Raw genomic sequence first — 14,611 nt, 5'->3', positions numbered from 1 at the left:
GCTGTTGGGGGAATTCCCCCCTTCATCTCGTACACTCCATGAGAGAGAGCACAGCTAGGAAAAGTGAGCGTGACAGCTAGCATGTGCGTCTGTATGCATCCCGCTACCAGGTAGTTTAAGTCACGTTCTGCGTCCTGTGCTCGGGCAGTGGACCTAATCGTTTCTGTATGGTTTGGACTGAAGGAGCTATGACTGCTCTGCTGGGACAGAAACCACTACAAACAAAAACACTGTAAACAAACACTGTACTACTAAAACACATTTGTGAAGCTTCTGCTCTTTCACACACACAAGCTTATGATTCATTTACTATATGGGACAGCTACTTCACTTTAAACTTTACCATTTGTAACACATCTGGATCCAGAGAGGAAGAAACAAAGCACATGCCTGTAAGAGCACATGTGGGGCATGTGTGTACTCCCATCCAATCAAAACCATGGAAAAATAAGAGCCATCCAATCCCAACCATGGAACATGTAATGCTCCCTTACTAAATGGCATGAATACCTGAACCCGAGTCAGAAGTCTTCCTATAGCGTGTAAGAGACTGCTGGGAGTGGGCTGAGCTTAAATTACATCACTTTTCTTCTCATTTCTTGATTTGGTCTTGGACACACACAGAACCGTTCGAGGCAGTAGCCACTAAAGTGTGGAATAACATCTGCACCGCCAAGGGAGACATCCGCTAAACATCTAAGCATCAACCTGTGACAAATGGCAGCCCAAAACAAACAGCTCAAATCAGAAGGGACCTGAGGGAGCTAGAACCTCAAACAGCCAAACGAGATTTGTTTCTCAGCTGTATTTAGTTTAGGGTCATTTAACGATACCCACATATCACACAAGGTGACCGCTTGTAATATTGCGAAATCAGAATGAAGTACAGACGACAGAGATGACAAGTGAGCTTCCTGTAACCCAGCACGAGTCTTCCACCCACAGGACAGGTGCTCTCACCCTCTTGCGTGTTATGCACCCAAAGGGAGAACTCAATTTCTCTCTGACTTTAGCAATCTCCAGCCACTAACACGGCATGCCTCAATCCTGAACTCGTCCCCATCGTGCGGCTTTCCCGACTGCAATAATTGTGCCATTTCAATCACAGAACTATAATCAGTAAACGCAAACATGTTTTATGAGTTGCACTAATTGAACTGCATATTGCACAGGAGAAAAACACAAAACATTAATCCCTTACGATGTTGCCAACTAGAGGTCACTAACTAGAGAGGTCGCTAAATAAATTAGCACCAATCTGTTCGTGCTACTACACTCAGCGTGAAGGGACACTGAATCCATACTCCATCTGTTTCCATGCACAGTTCCACGCCTCTGTGCCCAGTGCTATGGCATTACTATGTCAGTGTCTCTTCTGTGTTGGGAACAGTAATACAGTCAGCGGGTCCTTCATTCAGAAACCGACCACAGGCAAATCAGATGTGTGTGCCAACAGACATGCACCTATAAGACAGGGGTGCCTAACAACATGTCCAGTGAACGACAGCACAAGGCGTGTGTTTTCAGTTAACTGGGTGGTATATGCGTATAGCTTAACACACGTCCCCAACTACCCCGTAGACTTGACTGGAGCTCTACCTCCTGTCCCGGTCCCGGGAGCTTGTGCGACTTCGCCGGCTGGACTGTTTGCTGCGGCTGGTCACTCGGCTCCCCGATGAGCTAGTGGATGAGGAAGAGGAGCGACGTCTCTGCTTCCTCCTCCGCCTGCCGCGGTCATCGTCCTCGCTGTCCGAGGAGTGGCGACCCATGTTCACGCGGTCCCTGGGGAAGAGCAAAACAAAAGAGCCAAGCAGTGAACGCAAGGGCGTAAGGAAACGCCCTCACACATAATAAATAGTTTCTATTTCAAATGATGCCCAACTATTTACATTTACAGCATTTCGCTGACACCTTCCTCCAAAGCGACTTACAATCACGACTGAGTACAACTTGAGTAATTGAGGGTTAAGGGTCTTGCTCAGGGGCCCAACAGTGACAACTTGGCAGTGGTGGAGCTTGAACCAGCAACTTTCTGATTACAAGTCAAGTACCTGAACCACTGAGCTACCACTGCACTACCTAGCAACTCATTCAAGCCAGATTCTACTTCCTTCTATTCTTCGACGAAATCTCACAACCTGTTAAAAGGGTAAACGTTGTCCTGCCCGCCAGCAAGTGCAAAATGTTGCTGTTATCAGTCAGTAAGACAGCTAGTGTTATCTATGGCTTTCTAATCACGACAAAGCCTCGGGCTTCACAAGGTGTTTACAAACGTGCGTAAGAGATGCCGTTACTCGGTAAACACTTCTCTCTGTGTCAGTATGTCGGTAAACAACTAAGACAATTAAACTTAATGTCGTGAAGTTTCCTACATTCGTTTCCTAAGTAACACGACCACCTCACAGTCATACCACAGACTTGAAGGGTTAGCTAACGCTAGCAGCCTTTACTAAAAGGAGAATTTTAACATTCCCCTGAACGCGTGTAAGATTTATAATGAAAGGCACGACAAATGCCGACCGAAAACAAAACTTCTGTTTACTTTTTATTATTACCTGTTTTTATTATTATCTGTTTGCCACAGTCGGGTAGCGAGTTAGCTAAGCTTTGCTAACCTAGCTAGCGGTTAGCAAGCTTTCATAAGGTAACTTTAGACACTACTTAACAGCAATGTGTGCAGTATTTAAATATATTGACACAATATATCAGGGTAACAAACACAAATAAGCACTCAACTCTTACCGTTTAATTGTATAATTAGACTCCTATGTTTCCTAATCCTCAGAAAACTCAAACACCGGCGCCATGAAACGACACAGAAGGCATGAATAATCGATGCCGAGACCGACGAGCAACAGAAGAGCAAGGAATCGAATGCTGAGCGATCGCTCGCCTGCACGGCGTCTCGGGGGGCAAACTTCAGCCATGCGTATGTCTGATCACGCATGGGGTGCTTTTACTGAGGAAGGAAACATTAGGCATGACTTCGAACATTGTGTTTTTGTTTGTTTCGTCAACAATGTCATTTTAAGACCAAGCCTTCGTAAAGTAGCATATTAAAATATGAAAAGGAATATTTCCATCTTAGCCATGGTGTCGCGCTTGTCTTAGGGAGGTGATGTGGCGGTTGTCTATAGGCTACCATGATCTGAAAACAGACCTGCTTTCAGAAATATCCCGACCTTTTCTGAATCAATAGCCCGAAATAATCACCTAACAGATTCGCTCTTCTAATCTAAAAGAAAATGATAACGAAAGATCAAAAACTAGAAAATGTTAACAATTATATTGCTAGCTAACATGTAAAATAAATGTATTTACAATATTATTTTTATCATTATCAGTTAACAGAATAATATTTATTCCGATTGCGGACAGTTTTCCTCAATGGGCGTGCTGATAAAAACGTCATGTAGGCCTACAGAAATAACTACTGTTTGGTGTTGTGTTTAATATATTTTAAATAAAACGGTTTCAATTAAAATGTCAGGCACAATTTCATTTACAGCAACATTTTGTAGTGTGCTATTGACAGCTCCTGGAATAATCCCACAGCTGTCTGTTTGAAAGCCAGAATTGTTAATGAAATGACGAGGCGAGTCTCGGTAAGTAAAATGATCCCCACACAAACCCTCGATACAGTCATGGTTGCTCACCTGCATACAGACTTGTAGGTCTAAACAGTAATATTCCAGTGGTTGTCTGTATAACTTTTAATAGTTTATAACGGGTAAACTGTACGAGGTTAAATTATTCCTACATTTGGAGAATGCAAGAATATATATAGAGCACTCCAGGAAATAGCCTAAAATAATTAATGACCGTTGTTCTGAAGACATAAATATTTAATAAGGCGACTTGTTGGAAAACGTTGGCAAATGATATTTCATATAGATTATCAATAAGCGCCCACAATTTTGCTTCCACCGACATAATAGGTTTTTCTAGATTCTATATCTTGTTGTATTTTGTCTTTTTAATTCCCTCTAAATTGTCACGTCCCTGGAGGCATTTATTTACCTTAACTGACAATTCTGCATTATTCATGTCAATATATAATAATAATAATAATAATAATAATAATAATAATAATAATAATAATAATAATAATAATAATAATATTAATAATAATAATTAATAATAATATTAACCATGTGCATAGTTTTCAGGACTAATTAATAACCTGGAGCGCGGATTCTAACAAAAGATTTTGTAATGAATCAGTCGTGTTCCTGTAAAGGGGCATAAGGATTTGACTGTCTTCCCGAGCACTGTATCATCTTTAGTCTATATTTAAGAAAGCTTAAATATGATGTGTGCTCATTACCATATTCTAATAAAATATTTACATTCAAACCTCTAGACGATTTTAAAAGTCGTCAGAAATTAACTGCCGTATAAAGTTTGTTCTAAACAAGGGACTACAACGTTAACCGCGGTATTTAATTAGTCGATGGCCGATCCGTAGACTATATAATGCCAAAGGTTAAGATGTCGTTCCGTGTTCGTCTCCGTGTCGGTCCGCGGTAGAATTATAACAGTTATACTCTACATGTTTATTCTGATCCGTCAGCTCTTGCTTTTAGAATTTTGGTTTAGATGACAACATTCACAGGCCTATAACAATTGACGTTTCTATTAGTGTCACTATAACACCATTATCATCAAAATCAATAAATTAGATCTGTGTTAAAAAGGTTTATTATAGTCTATAAATTAGCTGTACTGTAGTCTATTATTTTGCGTGCTAAATGAAACTAAATATTGCTCACAAATGAAAACAAAACGTGTGTTATTTACAGTCTACTACTGAATCGGATCAAGACGTCTAACTGCAGTAATTACGCTGTTTGTGCACGTGTCACTTCCATTACCGCGCAGCGCGCGCTTAATCCGTCCGGGTCCCCTCTTTACCTTTTCCCGCGTCTGTGTCGCGCTCGCGCCCCCCCCCCCCCCCCCCACCCCCACCCCCACCCCCACCCCCAAGATCAAAGAGTTTCTGCGGAAGCTCCGTGTCCGTGCGTTCTCTTCTGCACGCCACGAGCCTGTCATTTTCAGTTTTGGCCACGCCCCTGCAGAGCTCATGTGCATATCCCTGGTGCTTCAAAAAAAAGAAAAAGAAACGGAAAGAAAAGAAAAAAGTAACTCGTGACACTGCAGCGGATCCACACGCTTAATTGCATTAATTTGTTCGTCTTGTCAATCTCGGATTAATGGCCAATCGCGTCCTCGCGAGGATGATGTGAGCGTGAGGGGTTGAGATTGCCCCCCGCCCCTGCAGCCTGTCCGTGCGCGGCCAAGGAGCGGCTCGTCCCGGCTTCCTGAGGGGGGGTAATTTGCACGGATCAAGGGGCAGGCGTTGCGAAGTATAAATAGTGTGACTTCAATAGCGTAGCAGCAGCAGGTCCGTACTCTGCAACAAGAGGAACTGCCTAAGATCTTTGCGTTTAGCAGCGCTCGAGCTCCAGACTTGGCAACGACATCACCTCGCGTTTAGGTCGAAAAAAGGAGCACTACTGATGTCTTACCGTGGGCTGCTGGGCAACTGAGCTCGAGAGAGTGAGACGGGAAGACTGCTGCTTTCTTCTTGGAGCCGTGATGGAAGAACTCACCGCTTTTGTGTCTAAGTCTTTTGATCAGAAAGTGAAGGAAAAGAAGGAGGTGATCACGTACCGGGAAGTGTTGGAGACCGGCTCGGCGCGAGGCAGGGAAACTCTACCGGCCGACCCGAATCGCGAGGACGTCACCACGATTGCGCGAGGAGCTGCGCGATCGCCGGCCAGGGAACCGGACATGGCAGGGCCGGACAGGACGAGGGACGCGGGCAGTCCGAAACTCACAGACGGTAAATGTCCCTTTTCTCCTTTATGCGCGTTTTTGTTCTTATTGTCGCAAATAAATCCGGCCCAACTTATTCGTAGCGTCTGTATATGTGACCCTGTCTATTATTCGTTCGTGTTTGTAGCCACTATTTAATTATATAACATGGATTTATATTAATCTATAGTTATATGTCTTATTTCTTTGTAGTAAATCTTTACAAATTATGAAGTCACGTAAAATAATTGAATCATATTATTTTTATTATTATTATTATTATTTTGAGAAGTAAAACAGATTTATGGAGCATTACGGGCTTAACGAGTAAAACATAAAAGTTTCTTCGAGATAGAGAAAGAACTAAATATGTGAAAACATCAGAATATCTGCGCCTGTGTTTAGTTTATGGATCCACTAAATCCTCGTCTATAACAGAAAGCGTAATAACGAAATGATAGTGAAATATTTACAGTTAGAAAAACTCACAGAGAGCTACTGAAAAATGTTTGCGCCACAAGTAGACTAGAGTAGAGCAGACTCGGTTTACCGTGACACAGCTAAACAGCAAATGAGACAGTTTAAAGGATGTAAACTGTAAAACTGCGAGGCCTTAGCGATAAAAACAAGAAGGCAGTCCAAAAACTCACACACGATCCTGGGATAAGACTGAGGTATAACCGCAATCACAATAGGTAATAGGCATACTAATGCTAATAACCTACAACAACAACAACAACAACAACAACAACAATAATAATAATAATAATAATAATAATAATAATAATAATGGTGATGATAGGCTATATTGTGGTGGTTACATTTAGTTATAAACAAGGAATAATCATAAATTAATTTATTTATACATAGATTGCAAAGAAAGGTACAGTATAAACCTTTTTATTTATTATACCAATAAAGTGCAGTGGAAGCCTGGTAGGATATATGAGTTATTGTTTTATATGGATATTATAGCTAAAAAGATTTGCCGAGCTGATCACCCTTAGAGGCGGCAGCATGCGTGCAATAACGCGCACGTCGTAGGCTTTCAGCAGGCTAGCGAGCAACTGCATATGCATAAAGAATAAATAATTAAAGAGATCCCCTTAAGAGGACAAAACATTCGTGAATGCTGTCAGCGTGGATAGTGAAGCACAGGCGCGCTAGTCCTAGCCCGGCGTGCCCTCAGCGCACCAGCTCCAGAATCCCTGCGTTAGACCGTCTCGCGCCTCCGCGCTGTCAGAGCCTGCACGCTTCTTGTCACACTTCTGCTCTGTGTTCTCCACGAAGGTAACACGGACATGAAAGAGCGAAAAGAGGACTCTAAGACGACGGAGGACGAGACACAGACCAAGATCAAACAGAGGAGAAGTCGGACTAACTTTACTCTGGAGCAGCTGAACGAGCTCGAGAGGCTGTTCGACGAAACTCACTACCCGGACGCTTTCATGCGCGAGGAACTGAGTCAGCGTCTCGGGCTCTCCGAAGCGCGCGTGCAAGTAAGAGGCTTTACCGCTGTTTTCTGTGGGAGCTGCAGCGCGGATGTCGGGTTGTGTAGCGGGAATTCAGGGAAAAGGCTACAGGACCGAGGGCGCTTCTTAACTGAAACTCTGAATTAAATTAAGTATTTAAGTAAAGAGAATGCTGCCAGAATTTGTAGGCAACGTCGTGATGTATTTTTAGGCAAAGAGGTGGAAGTACACGTTTCTTTTGGTAATGTAGGTAATGTGATTAGGCCTACGACCTTGGTGAACAAGAACTGTAGGCCTACAGAAACACACAGCTAAACCTTTACTGCATAGTAAACGCATTCCGAAATGGCAATTATATAATCACCTAGCTGAGACCGCGCACACACACACACACACACACACACACACACACACACATACACATACATTTATACGTATATATATATATATATATATACATATATATATGTGTGTGTGTGTGTGTGTGTGTGTGTGTGTGTGTGTGTGGGTTAGTATATAGTTTGCAATTAAATAAAATCATTGGTTTATTTTTTATATAAAACTATAAAAATATTATGTATTTAAAATGTAAAATAAGGTACAACCATGTAAACGTGTTTATTAGGCTGCAGGCTATATGAAATACATTTTATTACTATTATTGTTTTATTTAGGAATTTAGACAAATATGTTGGTTTTCTTTTTCTGTGTAGAGTACAAAGCAGGATAAATCTATATAACGAGCGAATTAGGGTTTTCTTTGGCTAGTGTTGTGCACGTTGTCCGTACAGGCAACATCTGTAGCATCTATATTTGAAAGGGACAGACCATCTGCACAGAAACATAATAAGCGTTCTTCGTTAAGGGCTTAGTCTGTGTGTAACGGGAGACAAGAAACTGAGTCGAGCGATGACAACGAACATAAACCATCCGTCCTGATGTGACTGATCAAAAAAAACACACGAACAATATATATTTCAGATTCTTTTATCTATTCAGTTTCAGGGCGGTAGGAACGACAGAGATAGGCTATACTATTCGCTTTGTGAATACACAAGTCCTTTATACAATCCTAAAACGGCTCCAGAAGACCTCCCTCGAAAACCTTCAATCTGAGCTTTTTGCCGCTGGTCCCAGCGCGAGCTGGAATCTCCCCAAAGCGCATTGTGTCCCAGCGAAGCTAGCGCGAGGACCACGGCTCGTGGATTAACATAAATTATGTATAATTTTTACCCAAATAAAGATCTGATGCTTTTCCGTCTTTAGTAGCATTCACAGACGCGACCACACGGCAGGTTGAAAGCGTCTCCACTGGCCACGTTCACAAAAAAAGATGCGTGTGTCTGCGCTATTAGACTACTAAGAACATTAGATTATGAGTGTATTTACAGACAAGTGCTAAGGCACAGAGAAAGCCCTGCTACCAGCACCCTCTTTATCTGACTGGCCTCTTCTTCTTTTAAACAGTAGAATAATTTGTCGATTTTGTTATCAGCCAAGGTATCGTGTTAATTGTTTATCGAAATCAAATATTTCATTTTCACCGATAATGCTGCCTCCGTTAACAGTAGGGGAAAGTTGAGTCAAATTGATAAACTGTGCCTTGGGTTAATCTGTTCAGAGCTCTGTGGGGGATTCAAAGTAGATTAACATAGTAATGAGAAGCCTAATCTCAAAATCCCAGATACTCATAACAAAAAAATAACATTTTGAATAAAAGAGATTGACTGAAAACACATATCTTCAAAGAGGCTTTGTGATGAACTTGTTATGACAGTAATTAAACTGAACTGCACGGCAGTAAACGAATCAGTGACATAAATTTTCTTGCAGATAAAGGTAATTAATGTTGCGCGTCTACTAATGGGAGAGCCGTTGTCAGATAGCCTTGCTCAGATGTCCAAGGCTATAATCTCATGCTGGTATTTGATATCAGAACGTCGATTTGGCTCTTCTGGGACGCTAATGGAAAGATGAGACCCGCGCTGAGAAGGGCAGTTTATTACGGCCCCATTTAACACGCGCATTTCGATCAACCTTTCTTCTCTTCGGTTATTTATACATTTCTAATCCGCCTATTTTGTGGTTTACTGAACGTTTTCTATTTCATATCGCTGCCTGCTCGTTGTAAAGGCTAATAATTAAAGCCTGGGGTTAAGCGTCATTAATATTTCAGAGGTCTTCTGGGATATAGTTTTGCTGCGGTTGTTGTCGTTTTCAGACGCATTACACGTGCCCTCGCAAGCAGCTGTCAATCACGGGTCGCTAATGAGTTTCTCTCCCCGCAGGTCTGGTTTCAGAACCGGAGGGCCAAATGCAGAAAACAGGAAAATCAGTTACACAAAGGTGCGTTACTCCTTTGCACGTGCTTGCCGATTCTGTTTCTCTAATCGTGCGTGGGCCCCGCGTGGGAGCTTATCCACAGCTGATGTTTCTCTTAGTTCCACTAGTATCCCAGTAATCGCGACCTGTTTTTACATCTCATATTTATGTATATAACGAAAGGGGTCTTATGGATGCTGACTAATTCTAATGTTTTAATTCTATTTGTATTTTTGCAATATACGTTCGCATTAAATAAAACACGGTAAATACTGAAAGGGCTCAACTGCACGCTAATGTTTGTGGTATAATCCGCGCTGAGTCGGGAGTGTGTTCGCATTAGTTCAAACCCCACGCGAGAGAGAATCACGCAGACGTATTCCATCACTTCCCAGGGGTGCTCATCGGACCCGCGAGTCAGTTTGAAGCGTGTCGTGTCGCCCCATATGTCAACGTGGGAGCTTTGCGGATGCCATTCCAACAGGCAAGTGACGTTGAGACTTCTGATCTTTGACAAGGCGAAGGCCCAGCGTGCTGTCCTTGGTCTAACTAGGCTCCGGTGCGGAAGCATGTAGCAAACACTCTGTCTAGGATCACCTTACGCTATATCAGTCCCCAAGTGAAGTGACTAGAGCCGTATAGCAGCGCAGACATATCTCTGACCTGCTCGTCTTGGAGACGACCACACCGTGAAATCGACCGTTTGTTTTACAGTTTGAAATCATATTTAAGGCTGTAGACTTCCGTGACTATGTATGCGCACGCACAAACGTTTATGAGTAAATATCCGTTCCATTTCTCAGTTACAGCTCTGAAGCCATTATAGCTGCCCTCTCTTAAGTTAATGTGTGTGTGTGTGTGTGTCCCCTCTCTCTCCACTCGTGCGTCCGTAGGATAGTCATTGCAACGTGCCGCCCTTCTCCTTTCAGGTGCAGGCGCAACTGCAGCTCGACAGCGCGGTGGCCCACGCGCACCATCACCTGCACTCTCACCTGGCGGCGCACGCACCTTACATGATGTTTCCCGCACCGCCATTTGGGTTGCCCCTGGCGACGCTCGCGGCAGAGTCCGCCTCTGCAGCCTCAGTGGTCGCCGCGGCTGCAGCGGCTAAGAACAGCAACAAAAACTCCAGCATCGCAGACCTCAGACTGAAGGCCAAAAAGCACGCAGCGGCGCTTGGACTGTGACACACGGACAATGCGCATCCAGAGGTCTGCGCCGACGGCGTAGATTCCAAACGACACAACAAAATGGCATATTAAGTGAAAACACGGACATTATTTATGTTTTCTTATGAAGAACACCAGAATAAAGGATAGGCTATTTATGAGAAATAGAAAAAAACACAAAGAACACAAACTGTGAAAGCGAAAATAGGCCTATTTCTGGATCTCCGACCGGAGAGGCGCGTAGTTTACACGTAGATCTCCGCAATGCGAACTGAAGAAGCACGGATTTGACAAGACCAGAAGGTTGTCTAAGACAAACTTGTTCCAAATATAAGATGACGCAGCTGGACGTTCGGCTCTTGTGTGACAAAGCGAACACTTCTGCGCAGTTTTTGATTATCTTTAAAAATACAGAGGCTGGCCTCGCTATATTTGAAACAGAGTTTCTCTTCCAAAGGAAACTGTGGATATTTGTGCGCAAAGACAGCAACTACAGCGTAACTCATTAAAGGTTCGTCCTGCTCTTTGCCAACACACGAGCTCAGTGTCGCAGTATTTGGTCCTCGCGGATGACGTAAGCGTAGAACCGTTCAGACCTTTGCTCACATGGAGGAATTTAAGCACTCGCGTGAATGCTTTGGGGGTTCACGAGCTCTATTGCCATTGGAGATGGAGTAGGATTGAATAACCTTTAAATAAAGAAAACTGTCAAACATTTTACTTACTATTATTACTGCGTGTATGGTGAATTTAATCACATATCAGGTCCTTATACAATACAAAGTGTCCACTTTTTGAAGCTAACTACATTGAGGTCCAAGTATTAATGTGTAGATTATAACGAGAGTTTACTGAGCTTATGATCATTCGAAGTAAATGTTGAGGTACGGGCACGTGTACAATATGTTAATACAAACGAAAATTATTTTGGTTAATTTGTTTTTGTGCTTCATGAACACATTGTGGGTACATTTCAATTTTTGTTTGTTTGTTTTTTTAATTATTTCTCACCGTGTGAAAACCATATGAATCTCTGTAACGTCCATGTTTTATAACGGCTATAACGGTTAAAGTAAAAACACACCGACAGCAGGCTCGGATGTCCTGCTATGTCACTGAATTTCTTTTAACATTTTCAAATATAATTTCTTCGTTACTGTGAAAAGTGAACTCACCTGAACGCAGTGTTTTCGAGTCATAATAAATCCACATAATTTTTCTATTAATATCCGTGTTATTGTCCTATAAATTCATAATTTTAGAAACAGGCCTATTTTACATTCTTGTCATTAAATGTTTTGGATTGTCTATCCAATGTCTATAACATCAACAACTAACGTGATGTTTCTAGGCTGGCATGTTCAATTTGAAAAGGCATCATTCAGTTGTTTTATAAGACACACATTTTAATATATATTTCTCCAAAATCGTAAAAATTGAATAATTAATGAAAAATACATAAAACTGATAATTGTTACTATTTTCCTTATGGTTCCTTAGAAAAAATGAAAAGTGGACGCAAAAAGAGTTTTGTTGATGAGTGATTTAGCTTTGTTTCTGAATTAAATGTTCATTCATGAGTGCGTTTTTGATTGTTGTTTGGCCGATATTTTGAACCTAAGCGCGGATAAAGGTTTTCCTCTACGAGCCAAAGCTTGGCAGTGCCCTGGAGAACGGGCCCGCGTGGCTGATTTAGAAACAAGTCAAATCTCCGGTCGTGGCGATTGAGCGCGACGGGTAGCCGCGACGTGTGGCCCTTGATAACCCTTTTAAAAAGTAAAACGAATTTTCCTCCGAAAGCGAATGTGAAAACTGTTTCAGCGTTGCTATTAATTCCTGTAGCTCTTAATTCCTGGGGAAGTATCGCACAGTGCTGAAAACCTCGACGTTACGTCGACATGGACACGTGTATGTGACGCTCGTGAGCTCAGCGCGTCCAACATATGGTGCATCTTTGGCCTTGACCCTGCCAACAAATAGCTTGCTTATTAAATTAGTTTTATAAAGTTCACGTCTCTAAAAGCATGTATTCGCTGGAATTATATAAGCGTCTTTATTAAATCACGGAAGACACGGATCAAACTATAGTTAGCTACCAAGTTTTTCTGATTTGTGCGCGCGGACATAGGCTTTGGGAGAATATCAGTCATACCTTCAGGCAAGCTTATTTAGCCAGCTGTATTATTGGATATAAAATATATCATCTTTTATAACATAATAGGCTATATTATTGTCAAAGCGACTCTCGATAGTCTTTTTTAGCTCTCAGTTTTAACAAGGCATCTCGTGTCGAGTATCATTATTATTCGTTATTATTTTAGTCTCTTCAGAGAATCACGTCACAAGGTGACGTACCTCACACCTGCAGCACCTTTACTGAGATCTTTACTGGTCTCGTGTCGCCAGTTCCGATTTTAAACAACTCAGGCCTGGTCTTATTACAAAACGACGTCTTGGGCGTTTCATGAATACTGTCCTCAGCGAGGCCTGGGTGCAGTGCTCCTGTATCGTTCCCTTAGCTGCACTGAAACGACGCCAGCGGTATTGATTATTGATCTTCTCCGGTTCTTGGAGGAGACGGACCCGTGAAGGCGACCGTCGCGCTCAGCGCTGAACGCGCATAATGGAAGCCACTCCGGTCTTTTCGAGCACTTTCGGGTTGTTCTGGACACTGTAGCTCGCGTTAGCAAAAGCCACGTAGATGGTTTTTTTAATCACACAGTATCTTCTACAGACATTTTTACACGGTGACCACAGAACAGCTCGCTTGAATCAATGCATTTGATTTCACTCTGACATAAAACCTGGTGTTGTTACAGCCTAAGAGGACCGGGACTAAAGACACGAGGTGTCTGCACATTTTCCCCCCGCCATAGAACAACCAGTGCCCCTAAAGTACTGGTTTTAATGTCTTAATGGACTTAAACTTGACTTGCATCTGGATAGCTTTTAACGCGAGACCCCCCCCCCCCCACCCGTTTCCCCGCCTCTCTCCGGTCGGCACTATCAGTAAAGACGCAGGGGCTCTGTGAGTGCGCGGGGAGACAACCGGACGGGGACAGTAAAGTGCTACTCAGATTAGCGCTGGAGAGCGCGCGCGCCGGCTCTCTCTCCTTTCCACACGCTCTCCACGAGCCACATTTCCTCCACCACGAGCCGCGTTCCACACCCTCTCCTCCTTTCTGTCTCCCGACTCGTGATTCTGCAACTCAGCAGCGCGTGGCAGCGGGGCGGCGGCTTTACTGGACCGTGTGGCGGACGCACGTAGTCACGAAACGACACCGGGACCATTTGAACCTCCGGAGACTCGGAGTCTTTACCCTCGGGGCAGCGATAAGGAAGCGAGTATTGCGCTGTAATCCGGTTCCATGGCACTCATCTCATCGCGTGAACCGTCTACGGTCCATATCGGGTCTTGATGGCCTGTTGCTAAATTTACCGCCATGCAATTTGCCAGGGACTTAGCGCTGATTCATTTCCCGTGGAAAAAATAAAAAAATTAAAAAATAAAAAAAATAATAAAAGACTTGGACTTCTATCAGGAGAGCCCTTGGCTGAAAATCTGGCTCAGAGAGAACAATTCCTCACAAAAGTGTTGGCGACTTATGTAATAAGAAGTTGATTTAAAAAAAGACACATGGCAGAACTGCTGTTCCCACTGAAGATGTTCTGATATTAAATGCGTCTCCAAGCCCTTGAGAGACAGAGGGGGAGTGCATTTGAATGTGTCGAATGACTTTTGAATCAATCCCTGAACCTGAACTAAAAGGCAGGAGAGAGCGAGAGAGAGAGAGAAAGAGAGAGATGGAGAGAGAGAGAGAGAGCGAGAGA

General features: G+C 43.0%; 2 protein-coding genes across 2 annotated transcripts in view; one reads left to right on the top strand and one right to left on the bottom strand.

Annotated features, from left to right (window-relative positions):
• Positions 1–2,849, bottom strand: part of rsrc1 (arginine/serine-rich coiled-coil 1) — a 125,135-nt gene extending 122,286 nt beyond the window's left edge. The window contains exons 1-2 of the mRNA XM_035528646.2: positions 2,743–2,849; positions 1,600–1,782 (exon numbers count right to left, since the gene is read on the bottom strand). Of these exons, the coding sequence (XP_035384539.1) occupies positions 1,600–1,769 (170 nt within the window). The 5' untranslated portion in view covers positions 1,770–1,782; positions 2,743–2,849. The remainder of the gene's footprint in view (positions 1–1,599; positions 1,783–2,742) is intronic.
• Positions 2,850–5,416: 2,567 nt separating this feature from the next.
• On the top strand, positions 5,417–12,281 carry shox2 (shox homeobox 2). Its single transcript, XM_035528599.2, has 5 exons — positions 5,417–5,845; positions 7,108–7,316; positions 9,578–9,635; positions 10,007–10,095; positions 10,505–12,281. Exons 1-5 carry the CDS (start codon positions 5,599–5,601, stop codon positions 10,796–10,798), a joined length of 897 nt encoding a protein of 298 aa, XP_035384492.1. The 5' UTR covers positions 5,417–5,598; the 3' UTR covers positions 10,799–12,281.
• Positions 12,282–14,611: the final 2,330 nt, after the last annotated feature.

This window comes from Electrophorus electricus, chromosome 11, assembly GCF_041902795.1.
Source record: "Electrophorus electricus isolate QZ-2024a chromosome 11, ASM4190279v1, whole genome shotgun sequence".
NCBI classification, from domain to species: domain Eukaryota; kingdom Metazoa; phylum Chordata; class Actinopteri; order Gymnotiformes; family Gymnotidae; genus Electrophorus; species Electrophorus electricus.
The sequence above is the reverse complement of the archived record's forward strand: the minus strand, read 5'-3'. Positions and strand labels throughout refer to the sequence as shown.

Bases quoted from the DNA above. Each gene is read 5' to 3' on its own strand.
- shox2 (XM_035528599.2), top strand. From the start codon at position 5,599: ATGGAAGAACTCACCGCTTTTGTGTCTAAGTCTTTTGATCAGAAAGTG. The intron at 5,846-7,107 runs GTAAATGTCCCT...TTCTCCACGAAG, and splicing joins CAGTCCGAAACTCACAGACG to GTAACACGGACATGAAAGAG. The intron at 10,096-10,504 runs GCAAGTGACGTT...GTGCGTCCGTAG, and splicing joins TGCGGATGCCATTCCAACAG to GATAGTCATTGCAACGTGCC.